The sequence below is a fragment of the Mytilus californianus genome, unplaced genomic scaffold (assembly GCF_021869535.1).
Source record: "Mytilus californianus isolate M0D057914Y unplaced genomic scaffold, xbMytCali1.0.p SCAF_4, whole genome shotgun sequence".
NCBI lineage: Eukaryota > Metazoa > Mollusca > Bivalvia > Mytilida > Mytilidae > Mytilus > Mytilus californianus.
This window is the reverse complement of record NW_026262690.1, coordinates 12,742,037-12,760,779: the sequence shown is the minus strand read 5'-3', so window position 1 is coordinate 12,760,779 and position 18,743 is coordinate 12,742,037. Positions and strand designations below refer to the sequence as shown.

At 31.8% G+C, this 18,743-nt stretch overlaps 1 protein-coding gene across 1 annotated transcript in view; it reads left to right on the top strand.

Moving 5' to 3' along the window:
* LOC127699226 (ATP-binding cassette sub-family C member 5-like) overlaps nucleotides 1-18,743 on the top strand; it is a 173,856-nt gene that overhangs the window by 61,736 nt on the left and 93,377 nt on the right. Inside the window, exons 31-32 of the mRNA XM_052202981.1 lie at nucleotides 4,014-4,101; nucleotides 7,153-8,063. Of these exons, the coding sequence (XP_052058941.1) occupies nucleotides 4,014-4,101; nucleotides 7,153-7,163 (99 nt within the window). The 3' untranslated portion in view covers nucleotides 7,164-8,063. The remainder of the gene's footprint in view (nucleotides 1-4,013; nucleotides 4,102-7,152; nucleotides 8,064-18,743) is intronic.

Here is an 18,743-nt window from a genome sequence, read left to right as displayed (position 1 = left end):
AGAATTTTCTCCTCTGAAACTACTGGGCCAAATACCTTCAAACTTTAACTGATGTTCCTTATGGTATCTAGTTTATAAATTGTATCCGAAGTTTTGATCTATCAACAAACATGGCCTCCATGGCTAAATAAAGGCAACAGTAGTATACAGCTGTTCGAAATTCATAAATCGATTGAGAAAAAACAAATCCGGGTTTCAAACTAAAACTGAGGGAAACACATCAAATATAAGAGGAGAACAAAGACACAACAGAAACACTAAAATGCAACATACACAGAAACGAACTATAAGATAATAATAGCCATTTTCCTGACTTGGTACAGGACATTTTAAGAAAACATGGTGGGTTGAACAGTGTTTTGTGGCTAGCCAAACCTCCCGCTTTAATGGCAATGTTAAATATAACACTAAAATGACAACATAAATATAACATAGGGGTCAAAATGTTCTATAGGTCAAGATCTATCAGCCCGGAAATTTTCAGACGAACCGAACAACCCATTGTTGGGTTGTAGCCACTAAATTGGTAATTTTAAGGAAATTTTGCAGTTGTTGGTAATTATCTTGAATATTATTATAGATAGAGATAAACTTTAACAGCAATAGTGTTCTGCAAAGTAAGTACTACAAAAACGTTAAATGACCAAAATTTTCAATTGACCCCTAAAGGAGTTATTGCCTTTTAAAGACAATTTTACACAATTTGTTCATCATGTTTGCTAACATTTAAAAATCTTCTCCTCTAAAACTACTAGACCTAACACTTCTTAACTTTTACTGAATGTTCCTTAGGGTAACTGGTTTATAAATTGTATCCGAAGTTTTGATCCATTAACAAACATAGCTGCCATGGCTAAAAATAGAACATAGGGGTCAAATGCAGTATTTGGCTTTTATCTCAAAAACTAAAGCAGTTAAAGCAAAAGTGACATGGAGTTAAAGTGATGAATAAGTCAAAATCTATTTGCTATGAAATTTTCAGACCAATTTGACCACCCGTTGTAGGGTTACTGTCCGAAATAGTTTATTTTTATGAAACTTTACTGTTTTTGGTTATCTTTAATATTATAATAGATAGAGAGAAAGTGTAAATGGAAAAAAATGTTCAGCTAAGTAAGATCTACAAATAAGTCAAATGATCAAAATAGTCAATTGAATCCTTAAGGAGTTATTGCCCTTGAAACGTTTATTTTATACATTTTTTCGTGCAAGTCTATTACTTTTTCAAAAATCTTCTCTGAAACTACTGGGCCAAATACTTCCAAACTTTAACTGAATGTTTCTTAGGGTGTCTAGTTTGTAAATTGTATCCAAAGTTTTGATCCATCAACAAACATGGCCACCAAGGCTAAAAATAGGACATAGGGGACAAAAACAGTTATTGGCTTATGTCTCAAAAACTACAGCAGTTAGAGCAAAAGTGAAAGGGAGTTAAAGTGATAAATGGGTCATGATCTATCTGTTATGAAATTTTCAAACAAGTTCGACAACCCATTGTTGGGTTACTGTTGGAAATAGTTTATTTTTATTAAATTTTACTGTTTTTGGTTATTTTTTTTTAATATTATAATAGACAGAAAGTAAGTATAAATGGCAATAAATGTTCAGCTAAGTAAGATCACAAACAAGTCAACATGATCAAAATAGTCAATTGACCCCTTAATGAGTTATTGCCCTTGAAACCTTTTTTTTTTTACATTTTTTGTGAAAATCTAATTACTTTTTCAAAAATCTTCTCTAAAACTACTAAGCCAAATACTTGAAAATTTTAATGGAATGTTCCTTAGGGTATCTAGTTTAAAGATTGTATTCGGGGATTAGATCCACTTAAAAACATGGCGGCAGTTTCTAAAAATAGAACATAGGGGGTAAATGAAGTTTTTGGCTTTCATTTCAAAAACTAAAGCAGTAAGAGCAAAACTGACATAGGTGAAAGTGTTAAACAGGTTTAGATCTACTTGTCAAGTAATCTTCAGACCAATAGGACAACCTATTGTTAGATTACTGTCAAGAAATAGTTATTTTTTAGGAAAATTTACAGTTTTGGGTTGTTTATTATCTTTAATATTATTGTAGAAAGAGAGAAAGTGTAAATGACAAAATTGTTCAGCAAAGTAAGATCTGCAAATAAGTCAAATGCCTGAAACTGAAATTACAGGTGAACGATATCAGGCTCTCATGAGCCTCTTGTTTCAGTACTTTTCATGTGAACTCATCGTATACTCCTGCTATTTCAACCCATTTCCCATGACATTGCTGTATAATTTATTTTATTTCTGCCCATTTCCTGCAAAATTATTGTGACATTTCTGTATAGATCCTGTTTTTTCAGTACTTTTCATGTGAACTCACCATATCTTCCTGCTATTTCAACCCATTTCCGATAACATTACTGTACAATACCTGCTATTTCAACCCATTTCTTATGACATTGCTGTATAATTTATTTTATTTCAGCCAATTTCCTGCAAAATTATTGTGACATTTCTGTATAGATCCTGTTTTTTTTCATTACTTTTCATGTGAACTCACCGTATACTCCTGCTATTTCAACTCATTTCCCATAAAATTTCTGTATGATTCCTGCTATTTCAATCCATTTCCCATGACATTACTGTATTATTCTTATTATTTCATTACATTTCTTGCGACATAACTATATAGTTCCTTTTTTCAGTCCATTTCCTATGACATTAATGTATAATTCCTGTTATTTTCAACCATATTTTTTACATAGCTTTAAAATTCCTTTCATTTGAGTTCATTTCTTGTGACATTACTGTGTAATTCCTGTTATGTAAGCCCTTTTCCTATGAAATTACTGTATAACTCCTATTATTTCAGCCCATTTCCTCTGACATTACTGTAAATCCTGTTATTTTCGGTAATCATTTTTTGTGAACTTACTGTATCATTCTTGTTATTTCAGTCCATTTCCTATAAAAGTACAGTATAATTCCTGCTATTTCAACCAATTTCCCATGACATTACTGTATAATTTTTGTAATTTCAGTCTATTTCCTATGACATTACTGTATAATTCATATTATTTAAATCCATTTTTTTAACATTGCTTCATAATTCCTTTCATTTCAGTTCAATTCTAGTGACATTACTTTATAAATCTTGTTATTTCAGTAATTTTTTCGCGAACTTGCAGTATAACTTGTTATTTCCTTCCATTTCCTGTGAAATTACATTATAATTCCTGCTGTTTCAGTCCATTTTCATGACCTTACTGTATAATTCCTGTGATTACAACCCATTCCTTATAACATTGATGTATAATTTATCTTATTTCAGCCTATTTCTAGCAAAATTATTATATAATTCCTGTTATTTCAACCCATTTCTTGTGCAATTACTGTACCCTTTGATTTCAGTTCATTTCTGTGACATTACTGTGTAATTACTGTCATTTAAGCCCATTTCCTGTGATATTACTGTATAACTCCTACTATTTCATTCCATTTCCCATGACATTACTGTATAATTCCTTTCATGTCAGGCAATTTTGTTTGGACATTGCTGTATAATTCCTTTTATGTCAGCCCCTTTCCTGTGACATTACTGTTAATTCCTGTTACTTCAGCCGATTTCCAGTGACATTACTGTATAATTCCTGTTATTTCAGTTCATTACCTGGAACATAACTTTTTAATTCCTTTTATTTCAACCCATTTCTTGTGCCATTTCAGTGCCCTTTGATTTCAGTTCATTTCTTGTGACATTACTGTCATTTAGCCCATTTCCTGTGATATTACTGTGTAACTCCTACTATTTCATTCCATTTCCCATGACATTACTGTATAATTCCTTTAATTTCAAGCCATTTTGTTTGGACATTCCTGAATATTTCCTTTTATTTCAGCCTATTTTCCGTGACATTACTGTATAATTCCTGTTTCTGCAGCCGATTTCCGGTGACATTGCTGTATAATTCCTGTTGAATTGTAATTTTTTTAGTGATCTTATAGGATAATTTTGCTTTACACTGATATGTTTGTTTGCAGGTTGTGGAGTATGATTCACCATCTTCATTAACAGCTAATCCTAATTCTAAATTTAAAATGATGTTAGATGCAGTAGAGGGTCAGCAAGGTGAGTCTTTAATCCAAATATTTAATTTGAATATGACATAAGATAGGAATCTATTTGATCTCTGTTCCCATTCACATTTAAAATGATGAAAAGTTTTTTTTATGAGTATATGTAGTTAATTTCCCAAATTTACCCAAAACGAAATAAATAGTCTCACTTTATAAATAATCTCACCAATTCCAAGTCAGGTAACTCAACTTCTTATTTTTTTTCCATTCATAGACAGGGTGTTTAAGGCAGATCTATATTAGTGGTTTAACATTAGTTCAATCAAATTTATCAAGCAACAATAGTTATTTCGTTAAGATCAGTGGCTATACATACTATAAGTTTATATTATTCTGTAATAGTATTTTTGTAACTTGACAACCACATGATTTTAACGTATTTTCTCTTCAGAGATTGCTCATACACATACGTAATTAATATGTAATGAGATGGATAGCATTTTTTTTTTTAAAGAAAGCTATAAAGCATAAGAATTGTGAATTTTGAAATTATTGCCATGACTTTATTGATAGCTACAGTGATGTATGTGAAGTTAGCAGCCGGTTCGTTATTCGTTATTCGATATTCAATATCCAACAGGCTGCTAGCATTCGGTTCGATATTCAAATTTCTTAGTTGAAAATAATAGAAATCTAAATATTCGATAACATTTCAAACATGATAGTCATAGATAAAAGGAGTAAAAAGATATGTAGGAAATCGTTTTATGACCCCTTCAAGCTGTCGCAAATTCCCGTTGTCCTCAAATATAAACCCTTATGTAAATCGCACATTTGTCTTTATGAAATATAGATTTTTACCAATCAATTGCAATCAAAGTAGTACTTTTGTACATGATATTTCTAGATATAAAAACAAACGATTTAGAAATATAAATAGAAATAATTATGGAAAAAAAGGTAAAAGGGCACAGGGCGATTGCTAGACCCCCCTGATTTCTCAATTTTCATAAAATTATGCAGATAGCTAGTATATAAAGATACAAATGGCACAACAAGTAATTTGGGTAAACTTCTTGAGGGGCCTGATGGGGGGTCTTATCACGATTCACGAGTTGATTTTTTTGTCAATCACGATTCACAGAAAATAAATTTCCATGATCACGGATCACGAAAATATAAAAAAAAAATAAATCTGTAGAAAAACGGATCACGCTAGCGAAAATGCACCGATCACGAAGAACGAAAATAACCCATCAGGCCCCTCCTTCTTGTCTTCTATGTTTACGGAGGGCTCAAAATGCCTGTTTGATATTCAAAATATATAGTGAAAACCTACCGGAGACCGCTTAAATGACCGTGAGACCCTCCTGGTCTTTCAATGTCCATACAATTGAATGGTCGTTTAGACTATGTATATATACAGATAGTATCAAAAAGATTTTCCAGAATTATGTCATTTCCGATATCTACGGAGGGCTTAAAAACTGTCACTTTTCAACTAAAAACCGTCGAAAATTCAGGTAAAAGGACACAGGGCGATGGCTAGACCCCCCTGATCTCTCAATTTTAATAAAATTATGCAGATAGTCAGTAAATACAAAGACATAAATGGCACCAAAAGGAATTTGGGTAAACTTCTTGTCTTCTATGTTTACGGAGGGCTCAAAGTGCCAGTTTGATATTCAAAATATATAGTGAAAACCTACCGGAGACCGCTTAAATGACCGTTAGACCCTCCTCGTCGTTCAATGTCCGTAAAATTGTATGGTCTTTTAGACTATGTATATATATACAGATAGTATCAAAAAGATTTCCCAGAATAATGTCATCTCCGATATCTATGGATGGCTTAAATTGTCACTTTTCAGCTAAAAATCGTCGAAAATTCATGTAAAAGACAAGAATTTTTCCCTAATTATTTTTGGCATCGTTTGTATCTTTAAATTAACTAACTATCAGCATAATATTAGGAAGATTGAGAGATCAGGGGGTCTAGACGTCGCCCTGTGCCCTTTGATCTGAATTTTCGAAGATTTTTAGCTGAAAAGTGACAATTTAAGCCCTCCGTAGATATCGAAGATGACATTATTCTAGGAAAGCCTTTTGATACAATTGTATATATACATAGTCTAAAAGATCATCCATCGAATTTTATTGACATTGAAAGACCAGGGGGGTCTCACCATCATTTAAGCGGTCTCCGGTAGGTTTTCACAATATATTTTGAATATCAAAATGGCACCTTGAGCCCTCCGTAAACATACAATTTTTCCCAAATTCCTTTTGGCCTCGTTTGTATCTTTATATTAACTAACTATCTGCATAATATTAGGACGATTGAGAGATCAGGGAGGTATTACCGTCATTTAAGCGGTCTCTGGTATGTTTTCACTATATATTTCTTCTTTTTTGTTTTTTGGCTTTCCATAATTATTTCTATTTATATTTTTAAATGTTACTAGAGTGGTCGTTTTTTGTTCTTGTTTCTAGAAATATCATATATAAAAGTACATCTTTGATGTCGTTTTATTGATAAAAGACAAATGTGCGATTTTATATCTGGACAACGAGAATTTACGACAGCTTGAAGGGATCATAAAACGATTTCCTACATATCTTTTTACTCCTTTTAACTATGATTATCATGCTTTTAATGTTATCAAATATTTTAATTTTTATGTTTTTCAACTAAATTTGAATATCGAACCGACTGCTAGCAGCCGGTTGGATATTGAATAACGAACCGGCTGCTAACTTCACATTCATGCTACAGTGCAATAGAATACGAACAATATTAACAAATAAAACTTTTTAAAAATGCTGCTGGTATTATTTGTCAGTTGTACTGGGATTTCATTATTTAATCTTGTAATACTGGAATAACGTTAATAGATCATATTATAATTGCTGTTTCAGAAATGCACAGTAAATAATTTTCTCTGAAACAGTAAACAATTGATTTGTTAAAATAACTCAAACTAAATGACTGTCTGTTGCCCTCTAAATGTATATTTTAGGAAATTTTTGTCATTGGGTTGCTGTCACATTGACATATACCCTACATCTCCTTTTCTACATATTTAAACAGATTTTGTTGTAGGTATGTTATAACAGAAGGACACAACTCTGTGGTTGGTTTATAGTTCAGCTGTTAATGGTTTGAGAAGATTTGAGCACATAAAGAAATAAAATACATGTAAAACTTTAAGAAGAACAGTACAAACTTGTTCATGATTTAGATAAAAACTTCATTTGAGGAAACGTGTCTCAAGGTACCACAGGCTTCATGAAATCAATTATTCCTGTTATCATCAATTCAAATTGAAAGGGGATTGGGTGTTTTCCCTGATTTTCTAGTAATATTGTCTTCATATAAAATTCCATTGTTTGTTATGAATATACTCTCTAATTCTTAGCTGAAGTTATTTTTTACTGAACAGTTGTTTATTTTTTAATAACATGTTGTTAGCTGGTTCTGAGTTTTTAAAAAAAGTCTGTAAAATAAGATATACCATATCTCTTTTATAAAGATTAAAGATATATTCATTTGTTTCAGCACAATCTTTTAGTGACTAAACAGGAATGGTACAAATTTTATTATTTTTAATAGAAACAGATTTTACGACTTTACAAAATGGGTGGCTCTCATAGCAATTTTTGTCCTCATTTATATTTGAGATTGGATATATGAACTACACTATCTGAGATAAATAGTGTATCCAACAGTGTGTTTTGATCTTGAAAGAAAAGGGTATTTTGATTATTCTGATCAGGGGTGGAATGAAGAGAGAAATTTTTCAGATGTCTCCAGAGACCAAGGTGAAACAGTTATTTCTCATAACAAATGGAATATATTATCATTTTCTTCCCTAAGCAAATAGAAACGTTATCAGTTACCTCCTCAAACCAAGTGGATAGTTTGTATTGTTGACTAGTCACTTGTTTTCCAATCCTACCTTACAGATTTGTTTGTTCTATGTTCTATAGAAATAGAGTAACAATTAATGTTAGGTTTGGAGGACTTTTCTTATTAATTTTTCAGTAGACAAATTTTGGTCTGACATATTATAAAGTATTCATCAACACCTGTATTATCAGATAAAATGTAATTATCTAAAATCAATGGATTATTTTCATTAATTTCAGTCATATAATACACCATACCTTTCAGAGAACAATCCATTGGTACTATTGGTTTATCCTCTTAATTAGGGGAGATAATTAACTATAAGTTGCCGCATTAATTATAAGTGTACTGTCAGTTGTTAGTTTTTGTTATAATATCTTATTTAGTGGTCCCGATTTTAGAGCGTTTGTTATTTCACTATTTTATTTATGGCATAGTTGTACTTAATTAGTGTTTCTTTCTTTTTATTTTATTGTTTGTTATAATATTTTACTTTGTGGTTCCGATTTAAAACTTTTGTTATTTTACTATTTTATTTATGGCATAGTAATCAGACTTCATTACTGTTTCTTACTTTTTATATTATTGTTTGTTTACGTTGCTTCATAAAGGTAAAGAACGGATATGACACAAAATCCCTACACATACTTCATAAATTGCAAAACACAGTAACAATGGTTGTATTGCTGTTCTTCATCTCAAAGTAGCAGTGATATCGCCATTACTTATATTATGACAATTTTAGTTGTAATTAACATGGTTAAACTTGTGCCAAGATAAAATTGCCACTAGAATTTCCCTGTTCACTAACTATTTTCTGTAAATTATCAATTTGATCAATTACTTTATATTACATTTATCAAGGCATTCAGTACTTTGTTCAATAGTTCTTTGTTGAGTTCAACAGCTCTTTTGGCTCTTTTCCTCTTTCATCTATAAGGTTATACTATTCTCTTTAGAACATCTGAAGTAATTCATTTAGCAATTAAGTTTCTTTTATTATTTTGTTTTATATAAAGTTTGATTTATTTTTGGTTACCCAGCATGTAAGTTTTAACATGATTTGAGAATTTGGAAAATAAATTGATTTGAGTGGCAAATATTTAAAAAAAAAATATGCAAACAATGACAATGAAGTCATAATGTGTTCACTTTGTTTTTTTTTAAATGAAATAAGTAACAGTAGTTACTAAAAACTGTTGCTAACTAATTATGCGTAATTATGTAAATCGGAAACAAAAGATAGCGTTGTTAATTTTATTATGCATTTATATGTACAGATTTGATAGGAAAATATATATCTATTACTACATTTCTATTTTTTGAACATATTAAATGAGTTGCCAGTTCATTGAAATGATTTTTTATGATGATGGAGTATTATATTTTATTCTTTCAAATTTGTTATAATAAAGAAGTAAAAACATCATACAACAATGCCATGGTTTATTATTTATAAAATGTTGAATAATTCGTACCACTAAGTTGTTCTACCTCTAGGAATAGATTGTCGTATTTGGCAAAACGTTTCTGGAATTTTCAGTTTTTAATGCCCTTTAACTTTGTATTTGATTTGGCCCTCCAACTGTTTTGATTCGAGCGCCACTGATGAGTCTTATGTAGATGAAACATGTGTTTGTTGTTTCAAATTGTAAGCCTGATATCTTGAATTAGATTTTAAACATGTTTGTACACAAACAATCCTTCCCTTACCTGGGACAGTGTCGCTACAAAACTCTGATCTGTCAACACCAGCTGAAATAGTTCTTACCTCAGATCTATTTATTTGACAAAAATGTCAAAATTAAAGTTTGTACTGATAGAAATATTCAAAGATCTGCTGCATAGTTATTAAAGGGCCATTATCTACGATTTAGAAAAAAAATTTAAATGCGAGTCTTTTTGTTTCAAGTATTAATAAAAGCGTAATTTTTAAATGTCAACATTGAAAGTGAAACGAGGGTCAACCATTTCGTTGACTGATTCGATCCACAAAAAATCAGTCTTATACGGGTAAAAAAACGATCTTTAACTGATTTTTTAACCTATAACTTGAAATCAAACAGACCAAGAAAAATCTAATTGCACGTGGTCACTATCTATTCTTTTTATATTTATGTTTATATCGGGTTATATGACCGTTGGCAGTCTTCGGAGGTCATATCGATGGTTAATTAGATGGCGTCTAGACTAAAATACACAGGAAATGCTGATATATATTATAGAGTCCATGCATTGTTAATTATTTATTTTAGACTTATAGTAATTTTGATATACGTTTTAGTATGTTATAAATCAAATATGACACTTTGAGTCTAATCGGTGAACATAAATTTGACAGCTAACGCCACTTTAAGATGACTTTCAAAGAACTTCCTGCAACTCATAAGAGAGGTGTGGGTTACACGCTAATGAGACCTCAACCCAACAAATAAAACATAGACATTTAGATGTATGGAGGTCATCTCAGAAAAAGCTAATCAAATGTTGTTTTCAAGTATCAAACCTATTTCTGTGTAGCAAAATTCCAGCAGTGTCTGCATATTGCAGAATATTTTTCCCAGTTTATATGATATTCCTGTGCTAGAGTAGGAATTTATTGAACCAAAGGGTCTTGGTGGTAAAGATGATGTCATTCTCTCGGTCAATTTCTAAGATGCTCTGAACAATAGGGGACACTATATTTGATGGTTGGAATTACTGTAAGGTGTACATGTCGGACACAGGTTTCCTCTGACCTTGACCTCAGTTTCATGGTTTATTGGTTGATTAATTGAGTTTTTATGGCTATGTCTGTTTCAAAGATACACAATGTACTATAAACAATAGGTCAACTATAGTTGGTGCATGAAATGATTGCATGGTGTACATGCTGTCTGGAAAGATCATATATACGTCACTGTTTGTGGTGTCATGTGCTGTCGTTAATGGGAGATGTCTGTTGTTATTCTGCGGTTAACATGTTGTAATGTACTTTTATATTATTTATTTATGCATTTCTCTGTGCTGAGTGTTCTTGCGTTTGTTTGTACTGTATTCCTGTCACGTAGTGCTGTCATTTAAGCGATATTTTTTAAACATTGCCATATAAGCGGGAGGTTTGGCTAGCCATAAAACCAGGTTCAACCCACCATTTTTTCTAAAATGTCCTGTACCAAGTCAGGAATATGGCAGTTGTTATCAAATAGTCCGTTTCTATGTATGTTGGCATTTGTTTATGTTGCAGTTCAGTGTTTCTGTTGTTCCGTTGGTTTCCTCTTATAGTTGATGTGTTACCCCTGGATTTAGTTTGTAACCCGAATTTGTTTTCTCTTAATCGATTTATGACTATTGAATAGCGGTATAATACTGTTGCCTTTATTAGTCAATAATTTAGGTTAATTTAAGTTACAATTATAATTATTTTGCTAGATATGCATAACTCTAACCTGGGCATTTTCTGCAATCAAATGTATTTGTTTATTCCCGATTATATTTCTATTTAACAGAGTAATGTATTTGTACATGTATTTGAATACAGGATTTTTTTTTACAATAAAGTATGAGCACCAGTTTAAATAAAAAATTAGTTATTTATTTTTTATTTTTTTTTTGCTGAAAGGTGCATTTTCAATGCCTCTTTCTGATTATTAGTAAGTCAAACTTCAGTAAAAAAAATATACTTCACCTTCCTTTGAACATTTCTATTTCCATTCATGTCAAAATTATTTAAATGAAAAAAGAAGATATTTAAAATTGTACCCCTATTAAAAATTGAATATCTAATTTGTATCAATATTGAGAAATTCTCCATCTTTGGGCAATTGACTAAATTTTGTTAGTAATATTATGAAAATGAACTAAAACTATTCATCTTCAGTGTCATATAATTTTTATCAAAAATCAATAAATGATCCTAAGATGAGTTCGAAAAATTGCATACCTATGTTTAAACATAGAAATCCTTCCAAAAGCAATCATTTACAAGTAAAATAAGGGAGACAAGCTTGTTCTATCAACTGAAAAAAAAACCATATTATCTTTCTGAATTCAATGCAAGAGTGATATATCAAGTTTTGGTTTGTTCACCACAATACCTGAGAATAAGATTTGAAATTATGCACACATCTCTTCCAGTCTTTCCATCAGTGATTTCGATTACTTTGATTGTCAGAATTACCTTAGAAGAAGCACATTTTTTCTGAGAATTTTAAGAGCTGAAAGGGGTGATTTTAAAAAGAAAGTAACACTGTGAAATAATAATGAAAATGATGACCATCTACGCTTTAATCCTTGTGTTGTCGCTTTTTTTTCAGTCCCTTGGTTAATTATGTTTAAAGTGTTTAAACACAAGTTAACATTTTGGGTTAAAATTACTTATCCAAAGTTGCGGTGGTTGTCTCTATATAAATGTCTTACAGAAACTTGTATAAATAGAAAAATGTTACAAATGTGATAAAAAAAATGTCCGACTACCTGTAGCGAAACTATGGCAGGATCACAGCACCGAGTATGCTTTGATTAAGATACTAAAAGCAATAGGCTAACTATATTTGGTGTATAGTATGATTGTAAAGTGTACATGTCTGTCTGGCAGGGTTCATCTGACCTTGACCTCATTTACATTGATGATTTATAATGTTAAGTTGTGTTATATTTGTGGTGAAGCCTTTTTATAACAGAATTTCAACATAACTTCAATTATGATAAGTAAAGCAGGTGAGACCTTACAGCGTGTGCACTCTTTTTCTGAAAAACTATGCAAAATGCCATACAAAAATAAAACAATGACAATTTTCCCTTCCACAGTTCATTCTCTATTTGCCATTTATAACCTAATTTTTTCCATAGATGTGAACTCAGAATAAACTTCTGTAATTGTAATCAAACTCACATAAGTGACCAGTTTCTTAATTATGTGATATTCAAGCGTCAATTTTACACAAAGGCATTTAAAAGACATATGCAAACATTTGCATTATCCATCGGCATTGAAAGTAAATGGCAACAATACTGTGTGCGTATTTTCTTCAAATTATTACCTGCAAGTGATCTAAATGGTCATTAATCTACAAATTGATTCAGACATGTCATCACTCCTCCTCTCAACAGCTTATTCCATAATCGATCATACATTGAGTGTTCATTTCATAACTCGATCAAAATCATAAGATAATTAGCTTCTAACTTTGTTTATAGATATAAGAAGATGTGGTATGGTTGCCAATGAGACAACTCTCCATCCAAGTCAAAATTTATAAAAGTAATCCAATATAGGTCAAAGTACGGTCTTTAAGCTATAAGGGTCCACAAAAATTACTAGTGTAAAACCATTCAAACGGGAAAACCAACGGTCTTATCTATATAAAAACCGAGAAACGAGAAACACTTATTAACCACATCAATAAACGACAACTACTGAACATTAAACTGTATTTAATTGTTAAATAGTAATAAATACTTATAATCCTACATCTTGTTTATAAGTCATTTTATAAAATTTACTGTTTGCAAAATTATAAATTATTCTAAATAATAAGGATGTTCTTGTCCCAGGCAGAAAACCCTGGCCGTGTTAGGCGCAACTTTTTGGAAGTTTTGGTCCTCGGTGCTCTTCGGCTTTGTACTTGTTTTGGCTTTCAAGCTTTTTTCATCTGAGCGTTACTGGATGGTCTTGTGTGGACGAGACGCACGTCTGGCGTATTGAATTTTAAGCCTAGTACCTTTTTTTAGCTATTATTCGTGTGTTTCTTTGTCCTATATGTTCTCCCATTTATTTGTATTGTGGTCCTGTCATGTGATGTTGTCGTTTTGGTGTTGTGTTTGACGTTGCCATTAAAGCGGGCGGTTTGGCATGCCACAAAACCAGGTTCAACCCACCATTTTTTTCTTAAAATGTCCTGTACCAAGTCAGGAAAATGGCCATTGTTATATTATAGTTCGTTTCTGTGTGTGTTACATTTTAATGTTGTGTTTTTGTTGTGTCGTTGTTCTCCTCTTATATTTGATGCGTTTCCCTCAGTTTTAGTTTGTAACCCGGATTTGTTTTTATCTCTATCGATTTATGAGTTTCGAACAGCGGTATACTACTGTTGCCTTTATTTATATTTTTTACTCATATTTTGACATTTCACAAGGTCATGCTTTTCTCAGACTGTTTATGACGTCATTTTACTAGATCTGATGGGTATTTACTGCTTGATACATTATTCTCAGAGAGCATGATTTATTATTAGATGTAATTGGCTTTGAATTAGCTTTAAGTAATTGCGAGTATTCTTACATCGGTGATTAGTGTCTTCTGTTTTTATATGATATATGTGTTTGTGCCTCGTTTCATTCTATTGAGTTTTGTCATTTCCAACTGATTTGTACAGCTTATTCGCAAACGGCGAAAGCAAGTCTAGTAAACGCTCGACTATGCCATTCCGTCCGTCCGTCCGTCCGTCCGTCCGTAAGAGTTTGGTTAGAAAACCTTCTTCAAAGTTTTCTTGACTTCTATATATACAATAGAATGATTTTAAATTTGGTTTGCAGCTTGATAATGTTTGGATCCGCCGTAAAGCTACTTCCTGTTTGCCGATGTTTGCAATTTTATACTCATTTTACACGGAATATTTTCGTTAATCTTTTCTTGTCTTATATGGAAACGAATAAGTATCTTCATTAGTTATGCTTCAGTATACATGTTAACTTAATCAATTGCATGAAGCGACGCCGGTCCAGACCCGGTATTGGTCTTGTTTTAGATAGAATATATACTCTAAATTAGAGGCAACAGTAGTTTACCGATTTTCAAATCTCATAAATCCATTTAAAAGATACAAATCGGGCTAAACAAAAATTGAGGGAATTGCATAATTCCAAAGAGAGAACTGTGCACCGACAGGGATGCCGTCTCCTGCTATACATTATACATCACCCGCCATGCAAATCTGACTATTGGTCTTAATGAAACAATCGGGGAAACCAAGTTATTTCTGAGGTTGGGAAGGTTGATTTATAAGTCATATATTGTGTCTCTGACGAGGTATACATGCTTCAAAAGGCGTTGTAGATTGTTACAAAATTCCCTTTCCCTTTATTTTGTTAATAAAACAGCAAACCGATTATAGCATTGCAGATCAGAAATAAGATTTTTGTTTTTTTGTTTTTTACCACCTCTTTTGCATTTTTCTGTTTAGATTGTTTTATTTTTTTAATTTTTGTTCTTACATGTTTCTGGTCCACATACAAGATCAAACACTTACTAAATCAACATGTTGACCATTGGCAACTGACCAAACTATGATTTATGCAAGTCCAATTATAGAATAGATGCATACCTTAAAGTTTTGCTTTCCAAATTCAGAACTGTGTGTTGGTGGTACATTTCCTGCTGGTTCCGATGCATAGCCTGGTGGTGGTGATACATAACCTGTTGGTAATATCTTCTTAGGGTTTCTATTTGTGTTTAAATGCAAAGGTGTCCCCACTGTAGCTGTGTTTATCTTCTCTCTAAAATTTTATTCAAAAGAAATTTTACCACAAGTTCATAGCTTTTAGTTTGTGAAATAATTAACAATACATTCATTTTCACTTTTTTCAGACTGCTAAAAGTCAATCCTTGCATGTAAGGTGGATGACTGACTTGGTTATATTCAACAGTTGACTTGAATTTTTCCAGCAAAATATCATTGACTTGCACTGAAAAATGGGGTACATTACGAAGATGTGCACATATTTGCATTATGTGAAGAACATAGAACTGTCAGATAAAAAAATTCAGATGGTATACCAAATTAAGCATTCCCGACCCGTTCATGCAATATTTTTTATTTTGGTATACCGTATAATACTTCTATGGGTATATGTAGTACACAGCTACTTTAGTACAAGCCATTTTGATGTACATTTATTAAGATGCATATAAACTGTATACCAGTTTAGATGCAAATAAACTGTACATCTGTAAAGCAGTATATAAAATGTACATCTGTGAAAATGTATATCAACTGTATATCTGTAAAGATTTATAAACACAATTAATATACTTATCTTTACAAATGTACAGTTTATATGCATCTTTAACGATTACATATTATATACATCTTAACAGATGCACAGTCAGATAATATGCTTCTCAACAGATGTATGGTTAATATACATTTTTATAAATGTACAGTTTATATGAATCAGATGTTCATCATCCATGCTACATAAAGTGAATAGTGTATGACTATCCATAATGTCAAATAAATCCAACTTTTTGTATACGAGTTTGAAATAAGTTTTAAACAAAGTTACGAGTTACCAAGATCACAATTCTGTTAATAATGTAAAATGAACACAGTTTTCTAAATATATAATCGAAATGTAAGCCTTTTTCAACTGACTTTTATAGTTTGTTCTTATGTTGTACTGTTACACCACTGTCCCAGGTTAGGGAAGGGTTGGCGCCTTCAAACTAGTTTAACCCCGCCACATTCTGTATGTGCCTTTCCCAAGACAGGAACCTGTAATTCAGTGGTTGTTGTTTGTTGCTGTGTTTCATATTTGTTTTTCGTTCATTATTTTGTACATAAATTAGGCCGTTAGTTTTCTCGATTGAATTGTTTTACATTTGTCATTTCGGGGCCTTTTATAGCTGACTATGCGGTATACGCTTCGCTCATTGTTGAAGGCCGTACGGTGACCTATAGTTGTTAATTTCTGTGTCATTTTGTCTATTGTGGAGAGTTATCTCATTGGCAATCATACCACATCTTCTTATTATATTTACTTATTACTTGATGTATTTCACTTGACTTGGCGGGGTTTAATCGGTTCGAAGGGCAGGGATTTCTCCATTTAGTAGCCTCGCTAACCAGGGTATACTCTGCAATTCTCTTTGTAAAGGCTTTTACTGGTGTGGATCTGCGACTCGAAAAACTTTGTTACGTTAACTATTTCTTTTGATCGAGAGGAAAGTACCTTCTTATGGTCTGTCATGATTCAAAATACAGAATGATTTACCCAAACTAGCTGATATGCTTAAATAGTAAATAAAAAAGCGGAAAAACATACACACGTTAATCGAGAATTTCTATTTTTGAAAGCTGTATATTATGATCATATTCAAGGAAGTAAATATTTTATTTTTTATATATAATTTTTATAAATCACGTTTAACATTATTAATCTCACATAAGGACCCCACTGGAAATAAGTTTTAATAACTTTTGTGGGTCATCCTAAGGCATTATGCTACAGTGAAAATCTAGTCAATTTAAATTTCACTCATTATTTAATCTAGTCTATTCAAAATATCATGACAATTTTCATAATTTTATTTTTTAAATTAAAATTTTTAGTAAACATGTAAATCATTTTATTATCTATAAACCATGTCTAGTGCTATATCTGTGTCATTTGTAATATAATGTTTCGGTCAAATTCATGCCTTTTATCTTGAATAAATATATAAAAATTTGCGAAAGCAAATTTACAGATCTAACATTGTTGGGCTGGTGTTTAGACGAGTTGTATATACAGAATGTACACAGTCATGTATCACCATCACTGCTGGTGATCCGATGTAGAAATCTGTTGTAGAGTTGTCACTGGATCAGACGTACTTATAAATATAATTATGTCTGTGACTGTATCTTGCATTAATTTGTAGGATCCTTTACAATAGATATTTCAGCTGTTCTGTAACAATTCCATCTTCATGCCTTATATATCATGTACTGTATTACGACGTTAGATTAAAACTGACGAGGAAAGGTAACACCCGGCCACCGAAAACCTTATTATTGTGAAGCCTAGGTGGTCGTATGGTCTAGCGCGTCGGATACAGTGCAGGCGATTTGGTGTCACGATATCTCAGTAGCATGAGTTCGAATCCCGGCGAGGGAAGAACAAAAAATATGCGAAAGCAAATTTACAGATCTAACATTGTTGGGCTGATGTTTAGACGATATATATATATATTACAGGCATTTTCTAAATTTAGGCATTTTGTAAAATGCCTGAATTTTCAGGCAATTTGTAAAATGCCTAACCTTGACAGGCATTATACAAAATGACTAAAAATACCTAAGTCATTTTGTAAAATGACTGAAATTTTGAAACAAAATTCAACAAATTGCCTGTACAGTATCAGGCAATTTGTAAAAGAAGGATATCATTGATATGTATATGACAAAAGTCGACAAAAAAAAACCAATATCTTGCAAAGAAAATAACTAATGGTTCGGTAGAATTAATTCATTTTTCAAAAACCAGCTGGGAAGGTTTGTATGTCATATGATATGTTCTTTTCAGTGAAACTACTATAAGTACGTACTCACTCTGTATTTCAGATACCAGTAGTGAATTCATGATTATTTTGTCAAAATGGCAGAAGGACAAATTGTTCTGTCATTAGAACAAAATTTACAATCGAATGTTTAGACAATCTAGATTCAAAACAGGAAAGTGAAACATATGAAGCAGAAAATAAAAGAAGTTTGTTTTTAATTGACTGATTGCTGTTTGTTTGATTTCAGTCGCGAATATGTCATGCATTTTTAAGGCGTGAACAATTTGGTTATAATTCGTATGGGTTTATCGTTATTTCTGCAGTGGATTGACCTGGATAAAGGACAGAAATTCGTACTGCCACAAGCAATTTAAATGAAGGTATTTTGGACAGGGACAGAGTTCTTAACGTACAGAAAGTGTTGGACTTTACTTACATGTGGCAATATATTTAATGTTCCCATTCAGCAATAATGAGAATTTATACATCCACATCCAAGCAAATTCCCTTCTGTAGCATGGGTTTCGCCATACAAGGCCGT